This window comes from Silurus aristotelis, assembly GCF_946808225.1.
Source record: "Silurus aristotelis genome assembly, chromosome: 26".
NCBI lineage: Eukaryota > Metazoa > Chordata > Actinopteri > Siluriformes > Siluridae > Silurus > Silurus aristotelis.
The window spans coordinates 4312970-4338670 of NC_139599.1; the positions used below are offsets into that span (position 1 = coordinate 4312970).

The 25701-nt window shown below is 36.9% G+C and overlaps 3 protein-coding genes across 3 annotated transcripts; 2 read left to right on the forward strand and 1 right to left on the reverse strand.

Annotated features, from left to right (window-relative positions):
• Positions 1 to 997: 997 nt before the first annotated feature.
• slc30a5 (solute carrier family 30 member 5) lies at positions 998 to 8768 on the forward strand. Its single transcript, XM_083532158.1, has 16 exons — positions 998 to 1424; positions 2023 to 2145; positions 2531 to 2597; positions 2684 to 2769; positions 3347 to 3434; positions 3890 to 3977; positions 4058 to 4134; positions 4227 to 4397; positions 4993 to 5281; positions 6404 to 6612; positions 6857 to 7014; positions 7137 to 7270; positions 7555 to 7794; positions 7881 to 8107; positions 8276 to 8404; positions 8534 to 8768. The coding sequence occupies exons 1-16, from the start codon at positions 1354 to 1356 to the stop codon at positions 8702 to 8704; spliced, it is 2328 nt and encodes a 775-aa protein (XP_083388284.1). The 5' UTR covers positions 998 to 1353; the 3' UTR covers positions 8705 to 8768.
• Positions 8769 to 10575: 1807 nt separating this feature from the next.
• Positions 10576 to 13580, forward strand: ccnb1 (cyclin B1). Its single transcript, XM_083532159.1, has 9 exons — positions 10576 to 10710; positions 10941 to 11087; positions 11765 to 11866; positions 11959 to 12141; positions 12226 to 12384; positions 12464 to 12700; positions 12819 to 12959; positions 13044 to 13154; positions 13224 to 13580. Exons 1-9 carry the CDS (start codon positions 10690 to 10692, stop codon positions 13323 to 13325), a joined length of 1203 nt encoding a protein of 400 aa, XP_083388285.1. The 5' UTR covers positions 10576 to 10689; the 3' UTR covers positions 13326 to 13580.
• Positions 13581 to 24915: 11335 nt separating this feature from the next.
• pmchl (pro-melanin-concentrating hormone, like) lies at positions 24916 to 25275 on the reverse strand (the record flags this gene model as incomplete). The annotated part of the gene is made up of 1 exon (XM_083531436.1): positions 24916 to 25275. One exon carries the CDS (start codon positions 25273 to 25275, stop codon positions 24916 to 24918), a length of 360 nt encoding a protein of 119 aa, XP_083387562.1.
• Between the last annotated feature and the right edge of the window lie 426 nt (positions 25276 to 25701).

Genomic DNA, 25701 nt, shown 5'->3' on the forward strand with positions numbered 1-25701 from the left:
GCAGTCAATTATTGTTCTAACAGCGTAGTGTAGAACCAAACATTTTATATTTATATTATAAGATTTAAAAACTATTCTATAGGAGGGGAAGAATGAGAGTTTGGAATGTCAAAAAATGACATTGATTAACAGTATTATGGGAGCTGAAAGAGTCGGCTCTGTAGATGAGCAGAGTCGGCTCACGGAAAAAAAAATAAAGGGTTCTAGTGCTGCTGCTTAGTGCTTAGTGCTGCGTATAAGAAAGGTCTGCTGTTTAGCGAAACCTGCTGGTAAAAAGGATGAAGTGCAGAAATGTCCGCTAGTGGAGGCTGCAGTGGAGTTTGTTATGTTTCAGAGGAAAGTCTACAGGTTTTTGCTATACACCTTTAATAGGTAGAAAACAAAAGAACCCAGAGAAAACCCACACAACCCCAGGGGGAACATGAGTTAAAACAGTCTAAAGCTGAATACTGGAAGTGTGTAAATAAAACAACTTAATGGTTAAAATAGTTTAAAGATTAATTCTATTGCAGGTTTGACATTTGAATGATTCACATCCATGTGTATCAAATTCCAACCTCTGGATCAACCCTAGGCCATAGAGTGTCTACAAAACGACGAGTATCCATTGCAGACTGGAAGACAATTTTCCAAAATGTGTTTTCTAGCTACTAGGCAAAACTAATCAACTATTATGTGTGTTAATAAATATTACTTTATATAGATATAAAGATATATCTATTTATTTAATATATATTATTCAATATATATATATATATATATATATATATATATATATATATATATATATATATATATATATATATATATATATAAAATATATATATATATTTAATGTGTCCACTGGGATCGTTAGATTAAAAAAATAATAATAATAATTATAAAAGAAGTTTATATACAGTACTTTTCTCCAAAGATCAAAATTAGGTTGAATGTACTTCCACTACAGTCCACTAGAGGCCGCCAACACCCACTCACCGCCCCCCACCCGGGCGACAATTCAACAAAAGAAGAAGAACGTATGCGGAAGTGATGACGTTGTCGATCGCTGTATTGGTGCTGAATAGATACAGACTGGTTACATTTATGACACTTTAAAGTTGTTTATTTGGCATGAAAGCGGATGATGGGGTTTCGGTGAATCCCGCTGCTCTGTGACAGTTCCTCGGAGTTCCCGATATTAACACCAGAAGGTGGAAGTCCCAAGCTACTATTAGCTAAACAATGCTATTCTGTATCCAGTGCTTTAGCTAGCCTCGGGCACAGTTAGCTAGTTAGCTAACTCTTTAAATAGGCCACAGAATTGAGGAAGAGGGGTGCACAAACTTTTAGACTTTCCCCCCAACAAAGGTAATGGATGACAAATACAGCAGTAATGTCATTTCAGGTGGAAAACTGGGCCGAGTCGAAGTGCCTAATGCCAGGTAAGCTACCGGCTAATGCTAACCAGGGCTGGGCGATATGATCTAAAGATCGGTACCTCGATATTTTTTATTAAACATAAATAAACGCGATATCGTGATTATTATTAGCGGGCGGTTTGAAGCTAAATGTTGTATGTTTAAAACCTTTTATTCCATAGTATGCAATTGTCAGTTATTTTCTACTTCTTATTTTTATTTATTTTATTATACCTAAAAGAATCATCAAATTATACGTTATCAATTATATGAATTTATTAGGATTTTTTGGAATTTATCTTCTTTTCCTTAGTACATCTTTGTTTCTGTGTGTGTGTGTGTGTGTGTGTGTGTGTGTGTGTTATATATATATATATATATATATATATTACACAGAACTCTGTAATGTTTTGTCTTGTTTTATTATATTATTATTATTAATGAATTTATGATCAAAATATATTCAGTGTTAATGGAAACTATTTGAACCTAAATGTTTAGCAATTACTGAAAAACTTTCGAATTTCTTCAATTTTGCCATTTCATGTCTTGTTCCATCTTTTATTAATTATTCTATTGTTTTATATTATTGATTTATTTTTATTGATTTATTTTTTCCCAGATTGACCAGATACATTCTGTTGCTGTTCTTCACCAAGCTGTTAAAGGCTCTAGGAATTTTTGAGTCGTACGACCTCCTCAAAGTCGTACATATCGTGCAGTTCCTCTTCATACTTAAATTTGGGTAAGCGGATCTACAACTCGTCATTTTAACTACACTGGTATTCTATCCTTCATGTTGCTGTGTATTTTTATTACATGCTGTACCACAGCGATGGTAGCCAAATCTGAAGAATCCTACACAATCATGTGCCTCAAACTCTGTGGTAACAGTTTGGGAAAGAACCACATGTAGCTGGAAAAGTCAGGTGTCCTAATCCTTTTTTCCTTTTAGTCTATGTAGCAGTATTTATCTTTCATGGAGGAAGAAACAGTGTGACTTCTAAATACAATTTACACAATTTACAAAGAATGTATGTGTAAAAATGCAGATTGATGTAAGGGGTGTTGTGTGGGTGTTATTTGTTGTGTGTGTGATTTTATTTATTTATTTATTTTCCCCAACACAGGTGTGCTGTGATTTTACTTCTCTTTCAAAAGCCGTTCTCATCAGGAAAAATCGTCACCAAAAGACAGGTACCTACTAAGAAGGGGGAAAAGGTTTACGTGTGTTAAATGTCAGATGCTTCTGCTTCAATGCATATCAACTGCTTTTCTTTCAGTGGATCAAAATTTTCAAGCATGCCGTGATCAGCTGTGTGATCTCGCTCTTGGGATTTTTTGGCCTGACGCTCTGTGGGCCGTTAAGGTAAACTCCACCAGATGCTGCTCCAGTATTATGTATGTACGTATGTATTAGGGATGGTTTGATACCATCATTTTGACTTTATGATACCAGAATATAATACCTAGTAATCAATATTTAAATCAATACCATAAGTTATGAATAACTAGCTCTAAAAGATAAATGAATGGAAAACAACCCACAGGGAACATAGGTTACATTTCGATGTTGGGAAGGGAAAAAAAATATATATATAATACAATATAACAATACAATGAAAATATATTCAAAGATGCTTATCTTTTTAGTGCAAACAAAATACCAGGATTATAGGCTACATTTTGACTTTGAATAACATTTGGGTAATTTGGGAAGCACTGTCACCTACAGGTGAATTACGGAACAGCAGCGTATGAAATACCGAATAACTGTACAGCTAAATTATGATATGGTACCGTTTAAATCATAATATATACTGGTATTTTTCCAGTACTGGTATACCACGCATCTCTAGTATGTATATATGTATCTAACTATATATTATATTATCTATCTTGAGTATCTCGTGTGCAAAGAGAACTAAACCTAGATTTTTTTACAGGACGCTGCTGCTGTTTGAGCACAACGATGTGGTGATCATCGCTTTTCTCACCGTCCTCTTCACCACCTCAGACGGAGGCCCTTCTAAGGTAACACATATAATTACATATCTCTTTCACAAAGATTGTCAATGTATTGTCTATAATAGCACCACTAACACTAGTGCTAACTGTAAGGTTTATAATACTTTATATGTTCTTACTTCTATAGCAAAGCATTTAAAGGGTTTTTTTCAGGTTAGGTAGATATCAGTGTAGTCTTCAGTGTCAGCATCTCATTCTTCTGTTGTTTATCATTCAACGATCCTATAACAGTACACATCCAAGTCTTATCTTCCTTACTGATACCTAGATTACTTACCTGTGTGTGTGTGTGTGTGTGTGTGTGTATATATATATATAAATTTATTTTTTTTCAACTTAGTGATAGGATAAATGTCAGTTATAGCTCGATTTTATACAAGACTAATTTCCTTTTTTCCAATTTTCAGGTTGTTACATAACAGAACTGCTGTATTTATTGATTGATTTATTTTGAAATTTAGACGAGGGGTGCTGCGTTCTTCATCATCGCAGTGATCTGTCTTTTGCTCTTTGATAACGATGACCTCATGGCAAAGATGGCCGAGCACCGTATCCTTTTTGGACATGTTCGATTTTATGCCTCGTGTCATTTCTCTCCGCTGAGTGTCCCTTGACCGTTTGACTCGCAGCCGAGGGACACCATGACAGCGCTCTCACCCATGCCTTGTACACAGGAATTTCGTTTCTAGGTGTCGCAGATCATAAAGTAAGTAATACTCATCATATATGTGTCATAGGTCTGGACAAGCAGAGACTGAATATTATATATTTTTATTTTTTGTGTTTGTCTGTCTTCAGGGAGGAGTTGTACTGTTAGTCCTGGCGTTGTGTATGAAGGTGGCGTTTCACACACATTCCAGAAAGCTGTCACTGGAAATCGGTGGAGCGAAGCGCCTGTACACTCTGTCCAATTTGGTCGCTTCTGTGCTGCTGCTGCCCTGGGTGTTTGTGCTCTCTGCCACTACGGAGGTTTGTAGCTGCTATTAAAGTGTGTGGGATTTGCTCAACGGGTACAGAATAGGAATTATAAAAGTGGAAGTCATATTTAATGATTTATAGTATATATATTGGATATATGTATGTAGTGGATTTTAGGGATACCGATAGCACGGTTGCCGATTAACAGGTTAATCAACGATTAGTTGATTTATTGATCGTTAATAGTTTTTAAATGGATACTGGATAAAAAACCAAACAGAACTCAATGTGAAATAGTACTATACAAAAAAAAAAAAAAACAGTACTGAAAGTGTTTTAAATGAAACCAATATGAGTGTATTAATTATCTTAAAAAAATATTAAGGAAAATAAAAGACGTGCATTCAAACCGAAACTAAAACTCAAAATAAATAAAAACAGTTGCAACAACATTTTAGAAAATTACACTTCAAAAAAGAGGCCAATCTCTTTGGATTTCCAGCAGGTGCTGATCAATTGGCAAAATCGTTCGATCTCTATATAGGAGTACCAAGTGCTTACAGAATTCTCATATATGATTGGTCAGAAGGTGTTGACTTCATTTTTTTTTTTTTTATTAATACTTACTTACTTATTTTATTTCCAGAGCAAGGTGGAGTCATGGTCCAGCCTGATCTTGCCTTTCGCCATGATTGTCTTCTCTGTGATGATCCTTGACTTCTATGTGGAATCTATCTGCATGATGAAGCTTGAGGCCCCACGTTGCGCCCGCTATGGCTCATACTTCCTGTTTTTTAGTGGCCTGTTTCTGGCCAACTTCTGGACCCACCCGCTGACAGATCAGCTGCGGACCATGAGGATGCCTGGCCAGCAATCCAGCACTGAACATGTGCTGTCTGGAGGAGTGCTGGTCAGCGCCTGCTTCTTTATCATGTGTGAGTTACATGCCTTACACTCACGATTTCAACATCTGCTTGAGGAATTGTGTTGGGAGGAAATGGGAGTAACGGTGGGGAAAAAGGACAAGCTGTTGTTTCTGTGTAGTTCTGGGTGTTCTCTTTGTGTCTGCCTGGGTTTCCATCAGGTTCTCTGGTTTCCTCTGACCTCCCAAAAGCATGTTGAAAAAAAGCAAGTTGAAAAGTGGAGACCGATCATTTGTTGGTCAAATGTGAATTAGAAAACGCTAGCAAGAAATTATCCATTGTTTGATTGGGTTAGTATTAAATCAGAAGAAAAACGTGGAAAGTGATGCACATTGTCTGCTACTTTGTATTGATATTTAAATTGTTTACACGATGTATCAGGAAATGAGGTCACAACTAGAGGTCGTCCAATACCGATCGCAAGGGTGTATCGCACTTGCCGGTAAATTATTAATCAGCTGATTTTTAAAAATAGATTCTGGATTAAAAAAAACAACCAAACATAACACTCCATAAAAAAATTTACTGAACGTTATTACAAAAATGAAAAGGAAAAAAAAGTACTGAATCTTGAAAATGTGCTCAGTTAAATTAATATGAAATTTATTAATTATATTAATAAATATTAAGGGAAATTAAGACATGCATTCAAACTGAAACAAAAATTAACACTCCGAATAAATTAAAACGGTTACATCCAAAATGAATAAAAAAAGACACTTCATAATATCAGCACATAATCAGCATGTGGTGTCAGTGATTCGGCTCTAGAGGCCGCTCTTATACTGTATAATGCAACCCGGAAAAACTACCGGTATTGATATTTGGCAGTCGCTGATAGTTCCAACAATTGTGCCAATTAATTGGCAAAAACAATTAATCGGATAGACCTCTAGTCACAACCAAGCCTCCTATAGAGTGCACATACTATTTGTGCATTTATGTGTGTAATAAAAACTGGTCTGGATTTGGATTGTTTGCTGGAAAAGCAACATTACAAGCCATCAATGCATACTAGTTATAGAAGCGATAGAAGGACACTTTTTCTATTGCTGTTTGTCACTCCAGCTCAGACGTTTTTTCTGAACCTGACCTATGCCTTACGTTTCTGCTTTGCACATATCTGTTTTGCAGCTGACAGCATCTTGTCCTCCCCCTCAAAGAAAGGGCAGAAAGGAACGCTGGTGGGATATTCGCCCGAAGGAACGCCTCTGTATAACCTTATGGGCGACGCTCTGCAGCACAGCTCTCAGTCTCTCCCTCGCTTTATCAAAGACTCGCTCAAGCAGATCCTGGAGGAGTATGATTCCAGACAGATCTTCTACTTCCTGTGCCTTAACTTGGTGAGTGGTTTATTCATGAACCAGTCTCTGCTGTACAACAGCTTTGTATTCCTGTGTTGAGAAAAGACCTCATACCCAGTAGTTTCTTTTTTAGGAAATAAATTTTTTTTTTTTCAACGTTTTTTTTCATGGTTTCCAACGGCCCATTTGTAGTAGTCACTTAAGAAAGACACTGGAATGTCTTTATATACTATAAACAGTATTAACATTTCTGACATTGTATTGTTTCCATTTGTATTTTTAGGCCTTCACATTTGTGGAGCTTTTCTATGGCGTATGGACCAACAGCCTCGGGCTGATCTCAGACGGCTTCCACATGCTATTCGACTGCTCCGCGTTGGTCCTCGGACTCTTCGCCGCTCTCATGACCAGATGGAAAGCGACAAGAATATACTCTTATGGGTGTGTGCGAATGTTTTTTCTCTCTAAATTGTCTGAACGGTTTTGTCTCTCATAATATGAGGTATAAAAAAAAAAATGCAACAGATTTATGATTGAATTTGTATTATTTATTTTTTTGATAGGTATGGCCGTGTTGAGATCCTCTCGGGGTTTGTTAACGGTTTGTTCCTTATGGTCATAGCCTTTTTTGTGTTTGTGGAGTCGCTTTCCAGGCTGATCGACCCTCCTAACATTAACACAGTCATGCTAGCGGCAAGTGGTTATTATTATTATTATTATTATTATTATTATTATTATTATTATTATTATTATTATTATTATTTGTAAAAGTGGTTACACCAGGATGTCTGCTCAAAAATGAGAGTGCCTTTATTTCTTAAATAATTGTCATCACTTACGTTAATTGGCAAAATGAGGGAAATAATTATTTATAAGGGTTTTGAAGTTATAAAATTGATTTTTTTATTAAAGTGGCACCCCCCGCTGTGTATAGCGATTTACTTTATTTATTTTGTTCTTCTCTCCTCTCTTTACAGCCAGTGTCAGTGGGTGGCCTGATTGTTAACCTTTTGGGCATCTGCGCTTTTAGCCACGCCCACTCCCACGGGGCCTCGAAGAGCACCTGCTCGGGTCATGAGCATGGTCATTCACACCATGGTCATGCACACGGAGACCACGGACACGGAGGTCACGGGCACAGCCATGGAGGTCACGGTCACTCTCACGCCCATGGGCACTCCCACGGTGGTGGAGGAAGTGGCATGAACACTAACATGAGAGGTAGCTGCGTATGATGCTCGGTTATTCAAAGTCTTTTATAAGGGAACTATACATGTATTAATTGTGATTGGTGCCTGTGGTTTTAGGAGTCTTCCTGCACGTGCTGGCTGACACGCTCGGCAGCATCGGAGTCATCATATCGACAGTTCTGATAAATCAGTTCGGCTGGTTGATAGCAGACCCCATATGCTCTTTGTTCATTGCTGTACTGATCTTCCTCAGCGTCATCCCCCTGCTGAAGGACTCTTGCGAAGTTCTTTTGCTGAGAATGCCACCTGAAAACGAGAAGGAGCTCAACTTTGCCCTCGAAAAGGTAGTAATTGTGGAGAAGCTCAAGTCATAAAATAAAAATGTAGATTAGAATACATTTAAACGTAGGCAGCACTGTTGGATGTAGCATGAGTTCTCCCTTTTTTTCTTCATTTCCAAAGTTTTTGATGATAAATAATAATCTATTAAAGCTCATTTATTTTCTTTTCAGATCCAAAAAATCGAAGGCGTCTTGTCTTACCGTGACCCGCACTTCTGGAGGCATTCTGCTAACGTCCTTGCCGGCACCATTCACCTACAAATCGTATCCGATGTTGTGGAGCAAAGAATTATTCAGCAGGTCTGATCAAATCTTTCCTTTGAACTGCATTTGCTTCAGTACTCTGGAGGATAAAAAAAAAAAACTTGTTGACTTACATTGTCAAATATATAAAAAGTGCTGATGTTGATTTCTGTTTATTTTGATCAGGTGACTACAGTGCTGAAAGACGCAGGTGTGAATAATCTGACTCTCCAAGTGGAGAAGGAATCTTATTTCCAGCACATGTCAGGTCTCAGCACAGGATTCCATGAGGTCCTGGCAATGACGCAGCGGATGGAGACGATGAAATATTATAAAGATGGCACATGTATTATGTAAAAATATACTAATAGATGTAAATGTTGTTTTGTTTTTTTCCTGTAAATAAAACTTTTAAGAAAAACTCGGTTATTTTCAGAAAATAAGTAAATTTCCCAATAAAACATTTAATGCACTTGAATAGGAGTGTAAAAGAGGCCTGAAGTAAAAGAGTTTAGTTTCAAGCTATTTACTCAATGGATTTAATGAAATTATTACACTTGAATAGAAGCCTGATGTAAAAGTCAGATTCGAGTCTGTAGTTTATTCCGTGTACTCAATGGACATATTTCACAGTTTAATATAATCCTGAAGCAGGTTGAGAACAGGTTTCACAAGCATGATTGTCCTTCCTCTGTAACTAAAAGTAGATATATGAAGGTCATTTATGAAACATGGCTTTATAAATAAACAGGGATGAGGCAAGGTCTCTCGTTCTACTGAGAAAAGGTCAGGCGATTGGTCTCTAGGAAGTGTGGACAAGCATTAAATTCATTACCTGTTATGAACCCGAGTGTTCACTGATGAACATCATTAAGAGGTCCAGCTTGAATGTAAGATACATTCCAATAGTGATGAAAGGAAAGGATTAATGGCACACGTTTTTCTGCAGAACACTGGAACCAGCACTATTAGACCAGAGTTATCCTTGTGAATCTGTCCACTCAGTGGCCATCTTGAAAATACTCTTTAATATTATGGGTTCTATCTTTCTTATAGATGTACCTATCTATCATATATCTTACTTATAGACTGTCTAAAAACCAGACCCAGATTAAGATGATGGTTTGAAATAATAATTAATCTTTTAAAATACATAAATATAATTCATATGATGGTATAAAAAGGTTTCAAGGCTACTGGTACCATTCTGACCATGTGTGTTTTTCCACATCTGTGATTTCATCATGGACACCAAGTTAGAACATGGAGCAAAAGGTGTTTTGAGTGGTACGCACACAAAAGCGGAAGAACATCAACAACAGATGACGAGAGATCAGGAAGACCTCCAACGAGCTCGACCCCCGAAAACTATTCGCCAACTTGTGCATGATGATCGTCAGAGAACAATCCACACAATCGCACTTGCGTACCCATCTTACTCTCCAGATTTGACTCCTGCGGACTTCGCCCTCTTCCGAAAGATGAAGATCCAGCTCAAAAGTCATGACAGTGTGTAAACGTAGATAAATAAAAGTACTCTCTTGTAAACAGTCTCAAAACTTTTGATTCATTTTCGTACACATACTGTATATACTACAGCTTTGGCACATATGTGTACAACTATACAACATACGCAATACTTTGTTTGAATGTGTCACAATATATTTATTGATAGAGACTGAATAAGGGCACCTGCCAAAAACTGAAAAGGTTTATAAATTATATTATTTATAGCCCAATTGTGTGTTGTGCTCCTGAAGAACCTGTATGATTGAAAATAATTCTTATAAAGCTCACACTTATAAATCTCACACACACAATAGAAAAATCTATTGTAACTGATTTGATCCTGAACTAGACTTACTAAAGATCTGTAGGTTCTGGATGTAGAACATATCTATGTGGGCTTTCACATAGATGCTTTTTTTTTTATCTCACCAGATGAATGATGTGAAATTATTGCTAAAATTGTATAAATAGACACTAAAGGGCATCTGCCAAATGCTATAAAGGTGTATGTTTTTTGTGATTTTCAATATTACACACACACACACACACACACACACACACACACACACACACACACACACACACACACACACACACCTCCCACCATGGGAAAAAAAGATTTAATTCAAAAGTCTACGCCTTCTCAGAGTCACGTGTCCACTGGGTCGCCTTAGAAACGCATTGTTATCACGTGCAGCTCCACCAATCAGAGTCGAGAGATTTTGAGAGCGCAGCGAATCACGTTCGAAAGAGCGACAATTTAAACCGGAGGGCGGCGTGAACTATTCAAACCAGTCTGTGGTACAGATCGAGAAGTGGAACCAGTTTTTGAAATGGCGCTGCGTGTCACAAGAGTAAGTTTTTTTTAAAACCATCTTTTTTATTTAAATGTTTGTGATCCTAAAAGCCATCAAACTCAACTCGAATGCGCGTGCACGCTTTTGTTTTTGATCTTTATTTCTTGTTCTACTTTCAATCGTACTCATGTGTTTGAGCATTTCCGGTTTGTTTGATCTCTGATCAAGTCGCTTTTATATTCGGGTAAAACTGGACTCAAACTTGCATTTAATTTTTATTTTAACAGAGCACTCGCCTGCCCAGCAGTGAGAACCAGAACCAGAACCCCGTGGGTGGAAAAGCTCTCAATGCGAGTAAGCCTGTGCTGAGGCCCAGGGCCGCGCTGGGGGAAATCGGCAATGCGGTTCTCCCTCGGCAGCCTCTAAGAAAGAAGGTGAGTTTCTTTTTATTTTAAGAATTAAGACTGCTTTTCCCCACTTACTTAAAATTCCACGTATGCACAAAACAACGCCTTTCAGCCTGGGAGAAAATGAGACTCCACACTGCACCACCATATCAAACCCTCTACCCTTTCTGGTTGATTTGGGTTTCCTCAAATTTGCCCCCTTTTTTTTATTTATTTCCCCCTTTCTCCCCCTATAAAGGTGTTGGTCAATTTAGAAGCTTTACTCCAAGTTGACTTCCATATTTTACCATAAATTCCTATTCTGAAGATCTTTTAGTCCTGATCCCACATGTTGGAAAGACCTCTTTACTTATTCAATGCACTTGAAGATCATGCTGTAATATGGGTTTGTATCCACACCATCCAATCTGTTTTGCTTTTTTTTTTTGGAAGATTTCATTGCAGTGAGAATTTAATCCAGCTCTTTAACATGACCTTTTTAAATCGCTAATAACTTACTGTGCAGTCATTAAAGTGTATTGGTCTAAAAAGCTTTTCTTCCTCCAGAAGAAAAGGACCAGAGTAATGGAGTGGGTTTTGTGTTCTGGAACAGATTTTAGGTTTTTCATGGTTAAAGTATTGTATAATGCAAAGTTCATGCAGCTACCTGGTTGAGTATATTTGTAGTCTGTATGAATGGCTGATTTTTGGTTTTCTTAATTCAGGATGTGAAGGCTGCACCTGTGGTGATTGACGAGAAGAAGGTTCCTGAGCCGGTTCAACAGCCAAAGCAGGAGCCAAAGCAGTTGCCCAAAGTGGAAAATGAGGTTTGGTTCTTTTCCTTTCATTTGGAATCTCAAATTATCTGGATGTGAACATGCTTTTGGCTTGCTAAAGCTGTTTTATCTTATTTTTTTAGATCTATTCAGAGCCTTCCTCTCCTGTGCCCATGGAAACATCTGGCTGTGCTCCAGATGAGCTGTGCCAGGCTTTCTCTGATGTGCTTCTCAATATCAAAGATGTTGATGCTGATGACTATGACAATCCCATGCTCTGCAGTGAATACGTAAAGGAAATCTACAAATATCTCCGGCAACTTGAGGTTGGTCTGGTTTCTTTAGGTTCTGCATCTGGTGTGTGCGCGCATGTGCCTAACTTGCGTTTTTATCCAATTGTTTTCTCCAAGGCTGATCAGGCTGTCAGGCCAAGGTATCTGGAAGGAAGGGAAATCACTGGGAACATGCGTGCCATCCTTATCGATTGGCTTGTCCAGGTCCAAATAAAGTTTCGACTGCTGCAGGAGACCATGTACATGACTGTTGCGATTATCGACCGCTTTCTTCAGGTAGGTGCCGTCACCTGAACGACCTCATCTAATAAGTAGTGGTTGAGGGCTTTGTGTTAAAGCGGTCTCTCGTTCACAGGATCATCCTGTTCCGAAAAAGCAGCTCCAGTTAGTCGGTGTAACTGCCATGTTTATTGCCTCCAAATATGAGGAAATGTACCCTCCTGAGATCGCAGACTTTGCCTTTGTGACGGACCGCGCTTACACAACTGCTCAGATCCGTGAAATGGAGATGAACATCTTGAGAGTTCTGAATTTCAACTTTGGTAAACCTCTACCGCTCCAGTTCCTTCGCAGGGCCTCAAAAATCGGAGAGGTATGCACGGATTGGTGGCTCTAGAGTTCAAAGCTCAATGTCTAATGTAGTGCTTTTTTTTTTTTTTTTTTGTGGGATATTGGTCCATATTGTAAATCGATCTTCAATGTTTTTACAGGTTACCGCAGAGCAGCACACTTTGGCGAAGTACTTTGTGGAGCTTACCATGGTGGACTATGACATGGTCCACTTTGCTCCCTCTCAGGTTGCTAGTGCGGCCTTTGCCCTCATGCTGAAAGTCTTTAATTGTGGTGAATGGGTAAGGGTTGTTTCTGTGCTGTGTTAAATAATTTTCAAGAAATGAATTACTTGGAGTTTTCATACTTTTCTTGGCTCTCTCCAGACCCCCACACTGCAGTATTACATGGGCTATACTGAGGACTGCCTGATCCCTGTAATGCACCACATTGCGAAGAATGTGGTCAAAGTCAATGAAGGACTCTCAAAACATCTGGTATGCAATATTTTCAATAATGTCTTCTGTAATATCTGTAGCAAGATGACTGACTTTGTCTCTTTGTAGGCGGTCAAGAACAAGTACTCCAGCCAGAAACAAATGAGGATTGCGTCTATCTCGCAGCTCAAGTCTTCGATGATGAAGGAACTGGCCAAGCAAGTCTCTTAATGAGATTGGAACAGACTTTAGCACTGTGTGCTGATTTTGTAAAAATTGTAACTTAATGGCATGCTTTTACTTTTTACTTTTTAATTTTTAAATGTTTGGGGTTTTTTTGGGGGGGTGGGTGGGCATGTTATGGTTGTGCATTTGGCCAGGATGCTTTATTCTACACTGCCAATGTCTTGGTAAATGTAACCTGTTCATGTATTTAGAGATGTGCAATCTTGTATTTTTATTTTACAATAAACATTTTAACTGTTACTTGTTTCCTTTATGTATTTGCTATAAGCTTGCTGGGTGACTGATTTGGTTCCTGACACTCCTAAATATAGGAAAAAAGTAATGTTAATCTTTTTATGGTGAAAATTAGAGCTGAACCGTTTGGCCCAATTCAAGATCTAAAGTGAGTTTTAACTTTTACCAGCTGTTAACTTATGTATTAGAGCACATATGGGCACTAGTTAATGTTTTGTACCATTGAGCAGTAACTTCAAATTGAAGTTATTTTAAAACTTTTTAAATGGGGATCTGGGAAATTATGTAATTGCAGTAGGATGAGATTTCATTTTGATTCTGGAGCCTCTTAAGACCTTCTGTACCCCTTAAGACTTCTTGCCACTATTGCCTCTGGCTTGCCCTAATGAGTTTAGCTAATCAATTAGAATGCACTGAGTTAAGTAAATCTTGATAGGTTTTAAAACCGGATGACTCGAATTTGTATGAAGGCTTTGCAACCTGCCTGGCCAAATATCAGCTGTTTTCCAATGCAAAAAGTTGTCTCAGGAAGCTGGCTGTTAAAGTGCTACAAGACAATGTCCTTTATTGCTGCATGACAAAACTATAGACAAGCATGGATCAGTGTGTTTGATTTAGGATATACCATATTTATTGATTTATTATATACCACTCATATTTTTCTTCAGAACAAATCTGTTGGTAAAATAAACCAGGTGTGAGTGAGTATTATGCTTGTGGTGGGGTAGTAAGCTTTTTTTTTTTTTTTTTTTTTACTCAATCTTCGGTAACCTCATAATCATTAGCATCTCTGTGGTATAAATGAAATTTACCTTTCCAATAATTGAGAATCTGAGCCAAAAACTTGATTCGCATTAACATAACTGTTGTATGGTTCTTTTGCTAATTTCTTTGGAACGTCCAACAGAGGGCGCTCTAATACAAGTTTAATCTTGAATCTCAGCTAGTCTTTGTTTTTGCTTAAAATAAAACTCAATTACCAACTTGTTTATCAATGGAAGAGTCAGTCTGACTAGCATTACAAATATAAACTTTAAATAGAGATTTCAAGATTACTCAGTTGTTAAAATGACAAAGGAAACCAAAACTGTGCATCATTTATCAAGTAGTTCAGTTCTTTATATAGGTGAATAAATGTTTTTTTTTTTTTTTTTTACATTACAACCTTGTTCAACTTCGAATCTGAACTAAATAACCTCCTTTTGTGTTTAACTGGATTTCTCTGGTTAATTTGATGTGCTCCATTTCCCTCACAGTGCACTTTACTTGATGTATCACACTGTCCCATTGTTCTTAACCTTGCTGCTATATTTGTTTGTGTGGCATAAACCAGGCCTCGGCTGTAACCCCTTAACCTTGTTTGTAACTATATTTATACACGTAGCATAAAGCAGACCTTTCTAACCCTGACTCTTTAGGCAACGGTCACAGTGCGCAGTCTATACGTCCCGCACGTGAAAGACCTGGGCTTCTGTTTTAGCGTTTACTATTTTAAGGAGATGGCCAGATGTAGCACCAGAAAGAAATGTATGAGCTGTAAAAGTCCTGCTAGTTCTTCAAACTAAATAGTCAACGATTTATTTTATATAAGCTGAACAATTTGTAAAGTATGCATTAGAAACCTAAGTGCTTTATATGGTAACAAAAAGCTTTTTAGCTTTAATTAATGATGACAGTCTAAACATATTATTGAGTTTATCAGTGAATTTAATTTCTTCGCCTAAACTATTGTTACAATAATCAACATTAAATATAATCATCAACCTCTAAACCAACTCTGGCCTGGTGTTCACACTTGTGGACATAATTGAAGGTGCTTCTTCAAGCTGAAAAGTCACTCCAAAACCCTTATCAGTAAATTATGCTTTTTAGTTGTAATATAAACCATAATCCTGATTCATTATTATCATTGTTATTATTATTATTATTATTCCTGTAATTCCAAGATGGCTGTCAGTGACCCAAAGGCAGCAAAAGGCATGTTTCAAGTCTGCACTTTCCACAAGGAAAATCATAAATATGATTATTTATACATGGACATTATTGGTCAATTTCAAAACTAGCTATCCATAAAATTAGCTTGCCCTAAAACCATCTGTTTACACAATTTCAAGTTACCAGATTACTTTTTGTTTGTTCAAAAGCTTTACTTTTTTTTTTGTTTTGTTCAACCATTATATAAAGTATAATGAAGTAAATAATGAGCAGGGTTGGGCAAAGTTAAATCAAAATGTATTTTAAAATAAAATACTAAATACATTACCTTTAAATGTATCAAAATAAACTACAAAATACAGCAGCTGCACCATGTATCGAAATAAACTACTGTATTTTTGTATTTTAAAACATACTAAAAAATACTTTTAAAAGTGAGCATGAAATTTCTGTACAAACCTTCCATCAACTGGCCTGTTTGATCTGTTCATCATGACACTGACTCAGTTGATTAAGTAAACAATGTTTAATTTTGTTTTATTTATTATTATTAGCAATTTTACTATACTTACTATGATTGTATGCAATAACTTGTAAAATATCATATAAATACATTAGAATTGACAATTAATTTACATTTTGAGAAATCAAAACATATATCAACAATATATTGACAGTTTAGTGAATCAGTTCACACTGTAATCCACAGAAAACCTTTTTTTTTTCTTTTTCTCATGATGCACAATTGATTTTGTGCAGGTTTACTGTTCATTATTCTGCTCCACTCAATTCAAGAATGCATGCTTCTTGTCAGTTTGGTTCCTGTGAATGACCTGAACTGTTGAGAGTCTCTTTAATTCTTTCAGGCTGAGGTCACCACTGGCCACTGAGATCATCTTACGCTGTCAGTGCTTTCCAGAAGGGGAAGTGCAAGCTGTGGTTCTGTTGTATAGATGGCTATTGCCTGTTATAATGTTAATGTTGTTGGTGATTTACAGACTGTAAGGTGTTTATGTTAGTAGTAACATTGCTGTTCCATGCTGCTTGACTATAAGTGAAGTAAACAAGCAAAAATGATGTTGAAGTTTAATGTGATATGAAATTACAGGGCCAATTTAATCATCTAGGCCCCTAATTAAGATATTATACTGTGAAAACATCAGAGGGGTTTTTTAAAATCATGTTTGTACTATTAAAATTATAAACAATATGTCTATAGTAAGTCATATTCAAATTCCCTTGCAATGGACCATACAATTTCTTAGCTCTTGACATGCCTTTAGGTTACATTCTCTATCTATTCACTGTCAGAAAAAATATATGGGCCTAAACAAAACATTTTGAGTACAGCTTCCTACTTTAATCTTGCATAGTTTTTCCAGCCGTTTTTGAAAGACACGTCGACAAACCTTTCCCTAAAATGTTCTATGCCATGCCGTGCCATGCTGCTGCGAATTCCTAGTTTAGCAGTGTAATTTGTTGAATTAATTAATCTTGTAACACAATGTAACCTGTGTTATGTTAGTTAAATATAAGACAGTGAATATCTGCATATATTAGCTGGCTAACTTATCTTGCCGCTGGCTATTTACTAATTTGTTATCTTTCATTCTTTCTTTTTTATGCAAATAAGGTATTTTCCTGCTTTTGTTTTGTTATTAGCTACATTAAGTAGGGTGATCCCTCTGTCATTTGTTATATAAGCCAATCTTGTGCTTATTTTTGTCCATTACAACTCAACCAGTCTACTGTGTAGCTAGTTGCATTAGCTGGTTTAACTTAGCTAAGGTAGCCACTAGGCTGTTGGTTAGCTACAGCAACTGTGATTTGTAGCTAAACTGCTTTTGGGTTTATTTTATGTCAATTTTATTTCACGTTTACCACAGTAAAAGCACAGCTAGTCCTAATGAAATTGTACTAAATTATCTTGCTAATCGCTAACTAGTTACTATATTATGAGCTACTCCTTAGTTAGCTGATTTTGTGCTCACCCATGCATTATTGTTTGTACTGAAAACCCCTTAAACAACGAGTTTAGTCTTTTATATTTCTAAGAGTTAGCATTCAAGAATTTACTGACTGCAAAAAAGGAAACATTCCTGATAGCTGGTTTATATATTAAACTCCCTGACATGTAATTGTATCATTTGCACTCTGCCAATATTACTGCACTCAGCCTTTTTACAAGCGTACTTGTGAGCAGAGTCAAGCCACAGTTAAAGCCTTATTAGTCGAGAATCTCTCCAGAACATGTGTTCCTGAGTTTGTTCAAATTGCCCTACACCATGCATCCACATGGTGCTAAGGAGAGAAACTGGCAGCCAGAGAGCACCTTCCTGCTGCCCTGGAGCCCCACGCAAAAATAAACACAGAGGCCTTCGTTTTCAGACTTTATAGATTTTCAAATAAATGCTCAATACGCTTACTGAACTTTACAGACCTCTGCTGCTCAATGGCACATGAAGGAAAGAAAGGGCGCTATTGTACCCCAGCGTTTAGTTTCACCAGGTGTGAACACGAGAAGATTGGAGAAGTTAATCAGTTTCATGCCTGAGAGAAATAAAATCCGAAACTACCTGGATACGAAGTATGGCATCAGCTCGGGTTTTCAGTTTAATAACTATAGGTGTTATTCTTATTAGGGGTGAAAGTGTACATGCACCCTGTTATTATTCTCAGTATCGTTATTATTTGTTCATTGCAATAAAGGACTATGTATCTCAGTGGTCATTTTATGTTATATGTTATAGTAAGTAATACATCAATACCAAACTAAATATGAGTACAAGTACACTGATATTAAAATGAGAAAACCTCTTAGTATTAATCAATGAGGGACATCATAGCGAATTCTAGCTCTTGCTATACCTGGTTGCTATAGTGTACTGCTAGCATTTAACTCCAAATGTATGTATTATGTTGAGGTGTTAAACAGTATTTATTATTCAAAAGTGTTCAGTGCTCGCCGTAGTGAAGTGCCCTCACGGGCATCATTTACTCTGCAGGCTCTCTTTTGCTTGCTATAGGCTTAAAATAATTTTGTCTACTTTTAATGACCACACATAGTGATACTTTTCTGCGCACTAATAACCACACTTGCACACTAGATTAAATATATTGTTATATCGATGTACTAATTATTAGATGATCCTGTAGATCTTCTTTATGATATTTTCTCTGAGTGGTTTGCAGTCTGCTTTGCTTTGTTTTCATTGTCATTATTAATTGTGGATATGCCCAAATCAATTGCTGTTTATTAGTGTGGCAACACACACCAGGCTACAACAGATAGTACCATGTAATGTCTGAAGTTAGAGCTTTTTTATGAGGATGAGTAAGTGAGCATAGTTTTGGGCCAATATCCGATATCTAAATTGATGTATAACTAGTTACAGTAATTAATATACAGTCTTTTTAAGGTATTTTCCCATGGATACTTACCTAAACACTTCCCATGGATACTTACCTAAACACATTTACGCATTGTAAATCGGCTATCAGGGTCTTGCTGTAATCCAGGTGGTGTTCAGGTCTTGAAGATGTGATTTCATACAATGAGATGACATCTGTTTTAGCCATAAAGTAATAAAAGAAAAAAAGCAAAGAACAAAACCTGTATGTTTGTGATGACAAGTGCTTCATGAACTACAGCAGGATGGCTGTTTGATTGGTTGAATGATCAACACTCATCCATTAATGATATTCAGGGCATTCAGGAGTCAAATGACTGGGACACATATGCCAGTGATGAGCTCAAATTACATAATTTATTGCATCACTGCTGTATATTTACAGCTCACTCGTTTAGAGCCAGACAGTTGCCACATTGTGGGGTATATCTACTTTGTATTCACCATCGGTTTTGGCATTCATATGATATCAATTAAGAGAAGGAACCAGATCTGGAGATGAGCACAAATCCAATTCAAATATATCCCATTAACTTCATTTTCGACAAGCCTTCGTTTCCCAAAGCTCGTGCGCATGCAGAAACAGTGTGTATTGATTTGACGGTAGTTTCCACCAAGCTTATCCTAATGCACTTATGGAGAAGGTCCCAGTCTGAACAGCTGCCCAGGTCACAATCTGCAGTATGCAAGGCTCCTAAATTATTCACGAAGTCTCCCCCCTCCCCCTGCCAGACCTCCATTAATGATGTCACCCAGCCCCATGGAGCCAGACTATTTCCCACGGGATGGCAGGATGAAGACTGGGCACTGATTCCCGCTACAGTCCACTCCATTTCTGTAGTAATACAGAGCTATGTGAGTTCCAAAATACAGTTGCATGTAGCAGAGTGTCCTGAAGGAGCACTTACACGGAAATACGTACGGTTAATAATGTAGAAATGATGACACAGAGGCCTGTGAGATTAAATTAAAGATCAAATTAGAGCAAATGATTTTGCTTACTGTTCCCCAGTAAATTATTCATTATATACATTTGTATTGTAGGTCCATAGAGCTTTTAAATTCCCGTCACAGAGCAACTTCACAGAGATCCCATGGGCAAGCCAAAGATGAATGAGTGGCAAGGAAAAACCTCCTGAGAAGACATGAGGAAGAAAGCTTGAGAGACCAAACCTTACCAGGGCGATTATGGTGTGGATGAGTAAATACAGTACAGTACGCAGTGAAACGATGAACAGGATGTACATGACAAGCAGATAAGTATGTAACCTGGGATGAACATTAGGCTGTATTTCTTTTACAGCAGCCATTTTTGGAGGGCAAATAATTTGTAACTGAAGTATTAAAAGTACTAAACCAAGCAAATGGACAGGTTTATGGTTTGTAACGATATTTCAACTGTAAAAAGCAGGAACGCTCAAATTCTTCCATCATTTTAATGCATGATGTGGTATCAAATAGTTTCGAGACTAGTTTTGTTTACAAGAAAGTACTTTATTTATCTATGTTTACACACTATCACCTTCAAAATAGTCCCCTTGCGCAGCAGTACAGCACGCCCATCCTTCCTGCCACTTCTAGAATATGTCCTGGAAGAAATCGAAGAAACATTGGACGGTTTAAAGTTGAGTTTACTTACCATCTTATTCATTGAAAATTAATTGAAAATGATCTAATAAAAGAGGACAGGATCATCAAAGTACAATACTGAAGAAACATTTTTTAATCTCAAAGACCATCCTGACAACTCAGAGTTTTAAATTGTATTCTCCTTCACACTGTCTTGATGCTCTTCCAAATACCAATAACCGATAATAATCATTTCACTTATTTCTCATTTAAAATGAATCCCCAAAGTGTTCCTGCAGAGCAGGTCATTTTACCCACTGCTGTGGAAAATTAGCATACCAACACTTTTGAAAAATTCCACGAAAAAAAAAGCTGGCCAAGTTCCCTCACTAGCTGGAAATATTTTTGTTGTATATTCAGTATATTTAAATTATTATCATTGAAAAGCCACTTGGAAATCCTCGAAGCCTTCAGAATAATATGCTTTTATGAGTTTCTGACTTATTCTGTTTAAGAAGTGGATTTTGGCAATTGAGCATATTGTTTATTATAAATTCTAATAAACTCATTGAACTCAAAGCAGAGTGATTGTGACCTAAATATAACATGACGACATATGCAAGCGTGTGTTTGTTCAAATTGCGGGTTCATGTTTTAATGGATTCTGAATGACACCAGCAGTGATATTAATTTTAACGACCGGATACGGTAACAAGCTAACTCAATACTAGGAAATGATAATTACATTGATTTTCGACTCAAGTGCACGTGAACGCTCCCATTCAGTTAAGCGGTGAACACAAGGGCAAGCCCTGATGTGTGTCACAGAAAATTTAGTCAAATCGTGTGTGTGTGTGTGTGTGTGTGTGTGTGTGTGTGTGTGTGTGTGTGTGTGTGTGTGTGTGTGTGTGTGTTTGTTATCAGCTTTATGGACAATTTCTATCTCCTTATTTGGCTCAAATTGTAGCTTTTAGAAACTTAAATGGTGTTCATGCATTCATTCTGTAGGGTGGTTAATAGTTTTATCAAAATATTTCCAGTTTATAAGTGTACCTCTTATATTTGATTTTTTTTTTTAAACAACTGATTTTATGAGCAAAGATAATATTGAGCAGAATTGTTTCTTCCTGTGATCCCAGATTTTTGACCTTGGTATTAAGAATAATCCATATTTTACATTAACAACCAATTTACATTATATATTGCATTATATAGGATCAGGTATACATTTCTAAACAGCTTTATAGGCTTTTTGTTTTACAAATGTCTGTGCGAGTTGCCGAACTCTACACTATGTCTACTTCATATTTCTATTTTAATAATCCCATCTCTGTTTTTATTGTAAATTCTAGTTTATTTTATTTCACTGCATTTTTTTTTTTTTTTTTGCCATCGTATGTCAAAATCCAGGCACAAAAAGCATTCCACTGCATGTTGTATCAAATAAAAATTGAGTGTGAATTATGTTTATTTGTTTCCTCACCCTCACAAAATGACATCTAACGAACTTTGTGCTAATAGAGTAAAGATGGCATCTGGGATTCTCCCAAGAGGAAACAGTAAGAACGTGTTAAAAAGATTACTGAAACAGCACTGGAAAAGCAGAGCATTTGGAGAAGCCGTCTAATGTTTCAAATTTAATCTAGAAAAATTTTTATAAAATAATTTGTTATTGTATACAGTACAAAAAACAATTGAGTGTAGCAACTCTCAGAAACAAACCACATTTAAAAACTCTGAGTGCCACCCTGGCTGTCACTATGACTCCACCTGTAAAGTCTGTCTGTCTGTCTGTCTGTCTGTCTGTCTGTCTGTCTGTCTGTCTGTCTGTCTGTCTGTCTATCTATCTATCTATCTATCTATCTATCTATCTATCTATCTATCTATCTATCTATCTATCTATCTATCTAATTGTACAGCAAAAAATATAGATTCATTGTTAATTCCAAACCCAAACCGTTCACTTTTTCACTCACCGAATCCTTTAATCTGTTGAATTACTTCGCACCATCTTAAATTAAATGCAATAAAAGAGTTAATAAAAGAGCCAGCAAAAACACAGATACTTTTTTGTTAGAAATGACATGATTGTTTAATTAATAGAAGCACTGCCAACACATACACTTTACATTTTTATTTCACACTTCTTCTTCTTCTTCTTCTTCTTCTTTTGGCTTCTCCCATTAGGGGTCACCACAGAGGATCCTCCATCTCCATACCCCCCTGTCCTCTGCATCTGCCTCTTTCAACCCAACTACCTGCATGTCTTCCCTCACCTTCCTCTTTTCCTCCTTCCTGGTGGCTCCATCCTCAGCATTCTCCTACCGATAAACCCCATGTCCCTTCTCTGCACATGTCCAAACCATCTCAATCTCACCTCCCCCCCTTGTCTCCAAAACGTCCTACATGCACGGTCCCTCTAATAAACTCATTTCTAATCCTGTCCATCCTCACCATTCTAATTGCAATGGTTTAATTTCAATGGCAGTGAGACAATGCATTTTCTCAGCCAATGTAATAGAATTTAAATTACAGCCACAAATCCTTTAATTATTGCAAAACATTTACATAATGATATAGGGAATTTCTATCCTGAAGTGGTTTGTTATTCAGAACGTGGATGCCTACAATTGCAAATTAAGATAAATGCGAGGGGGGAAAAAAACTTCTCATTCCTGTTCCTCTAATAGGAGGATGGCTGCGTCCTTGCTGTTTTCTCCTTGTCTTTCAGCCCAATAGATTTTTTTCGTCTGTGGTGGCTTTGTCAGCTTTCCTGATTGAGAACATCCTACAGATCAATAACAAACTGAAGTGCTCAGTGCCATGATGAGCAACCACAAAAAAAGGTGCTCTTATCACGCTCACTTGGAGAACAGGCGTGTTAAATAAGAGCTCTTTGCATTTCATAGATCGAGACTGAAAAAAAAATAGAAAACCTTCTCAATAGAAAGAAATAAAAAAAAATTATGTCTTACAAAAAATGATCTTTTACATATTTTTTACTAATTACTATGTTTTATCAGTGCTGAAGTTCTGGAAGAGGAATGCTGTCCCATACATGTTTAATACGGGATTCGAGCTGCTCAACACACACTGTTCACGCAATATCTTCTTCTTTGCATGATTGAGATTTAACCTGCATTTGTGGATGACATGAAAACTGTTTACAGACACTTTCTGGAGATGTTAATATCCCCAATGCAGTGATTTCTATTTAAAAATCTATTTAATATTTTCATTTGATAATTATAATCTGGAGGTTTTTCCAGATTCCTGGGAACTTATTTATAGATATTTAACTGTTTTGCTATTTTATGTTGAGGAACATTAGTCTGAAATTGTTCCACAATGGTTACTTCTGAGAGACTTCTGTTTACTTCTGGCTTTTAAATATACACTATTTATACTCAAACTCTAATACTCTAATAACCTCATTAGTTGCAAAATGTTTCTCCAGCTGATTCATTTAACACTTATTGTTTTTGTTGCCTATCCAGAATTTTTGGAGATATGTTGCAGCCAACACATTCAAACTTGTTTTTCCTTAAATAGGTACATTTCTTAATTGGAAACATGTAATATGTTTACTGTGTTCTATTGTTAGGAAAATATTTGTTTATGAGATTTGCAAATCATTGCATCCTGTTTTTAAATCTACATTTTACACTGTGTCCCAACCTTTTTGGAATTGGGGTTGTATAAATCCAAGCTCACAAGTTTGTCTTCGATATTTTAACTGTGTATAAAACCATCTGTCAGTAAACCAATGGTGTCATTATTGTTTGTCGTTGAATATGTATGCAGGTTTGTTTAATATTTACAGAAAGAGTCTCCAGTGACAGCTCTTTGAAAAAGTCTGAGGTAAAGTTGTCTTTTTTTGTCTTTTTGCTGGTTTTTGGTAACAAGCTGCTTTTTATTCCTGTCTTATTCACTGCAAGACACCGTGATGGAACAATGAGTGTAGCTGTTTTAACTTAACAGTCTGATAAGTAAGATGTTGATGCTTATAACGGATTGAATTTATGAGATAGAAGAACCTTGTTTTGAGGACATTCTGCAAAAGTATAAGTACTATATATTGAGAATTTTTTTTTCTATTCTTTAGGCCATTAATAAATAAATAAATAAATAAATCTAATTGCTGGGAAATTGTTGAGGTGTGAAAAGAATAATAATTTTAAAAAAAAAGTTTGTAGTAGTAACTCTGTTGGTGAATAGTTTTTCTTTTCGCTCTTCTCCTGTCAGATTTTAGAGTTAGACTCTACAAAAACACAGGTAATAAAATAAACATGAAAGACACAAGACAAAATAGTATTTCTATAATTTAATTGTGAAGCTTATGATACAGATAAATAGCAGGTACTACACAAAATCAGAAGGTATGATCTGGATTTCTTCGCCGTCATCACCGGACTCCTCCACAGGAACTAGATTTCCCAGCAGGGTCGGTACACCCGTCCCACCATGCACCTCTTGGTGTCCCTCCTGATGATGGAGATGCTCGGGCTGAGGTCTTGGCTTCCATCTTTGTGTTCAGGACTCAGGATCCTCTCGGGCATGTTCCTTTCCAGAGCCTTCAGGGTTCTCAGGAGGTCGGCATCTGCCACCAAGATGATCTTAGAAACGCCTGGTCTGGAAGCCACTTCATTTTCGCCCAGTCCTTCTCTAGTTGAATCTTGCATGAAGTCTAGGTCTTGAACGTTGTCCAGTGGATGCGCCTCAGATTTTGCGTTGCCGTCACACAAAAAGGCGATGGCAGATAGCACAAAGAAGACGATCAGCTTCATTCTGAAGACGCTCTTCGCTTTGATTGTAGCTTGGTCTGATGCTTTCTGTTGGTTCCCCAACCAAATGCTCTGATTACGATAGCTTTCGTGAGTCTTTATATACAGTCAAAGGTGCCACGTAATCGCAGGATGACAGGATTCATGTTATCTTTGAGGGTCATAAACAAAAAGCTTTTTATAAAAGGCTGATGAGTCCACAGTGTTGAAGTGGTTTGTTTTGGTGGCACATTAATTAAGATTACCTGCAATGTCCCAATACAACCCATTGCCAAACAGTAGGGTGGCATTATAAGGGGGGATATAATTCAGAAATCTCTGTTCATAGAGAAACAATACAGGGGATTATGGACCTGTTGTTGTTCCAAATAATTCTAAAAAAATAAAAGGTTATTTGCCATTTTTAAATAGACTGCCTGGAGAACAAAA

What these genes read in the sequence shown, in the direction of transcription:
- ccnb1 (XM_083532159.1), top strand. Translation starts at nt 10,690, where the DNA reads ATGGCGCTGCGTGTCACAAGA. An exon ending in TGGCGCTGCGTGTCACAAGA is followed by an intron (nt 10,711 to 10,940) that starts GTAAGTTTTTTT and finishes TTATTTTAACAG; the next exon opens with AGCACTCGCCTGCCCAGCAG. An exon ending in GGGCCTCAAAAATCGGAGAG is followed by an intron (nt 12,701 to 12,818) that starts GTATGCACGGAT and finishes ATGTTTTTACAG; the next exon opens with GTTACCGCAGAGCAGCACAC.
- slc30a5 (XM_083532158.1), top strand. Translation starts at nt 1,354, where the DNA reads ATGGATGACAAATACAGCAGTAATGTCATTTCAGGTGGAAAACTGGGC. An exon ending in ACTTCCTGTGCCTTAACTTG is followed by an intron (nt 6,613 to 6,856) that starts GTGAGTGGTTTA and finishes TTGTATTTTTAG; the next exon opens with GCCTTCACATTTGTGGAGCT. An exon ending in CACAGTCATGCTAGCGGCAA is followed by an intron (nt 7,271 to 7,554) that starts GTGGTTATTATT and finishes CTTTACAGCCAG; the next exon opens with TGTCAGTGGGTGGCCTGATT.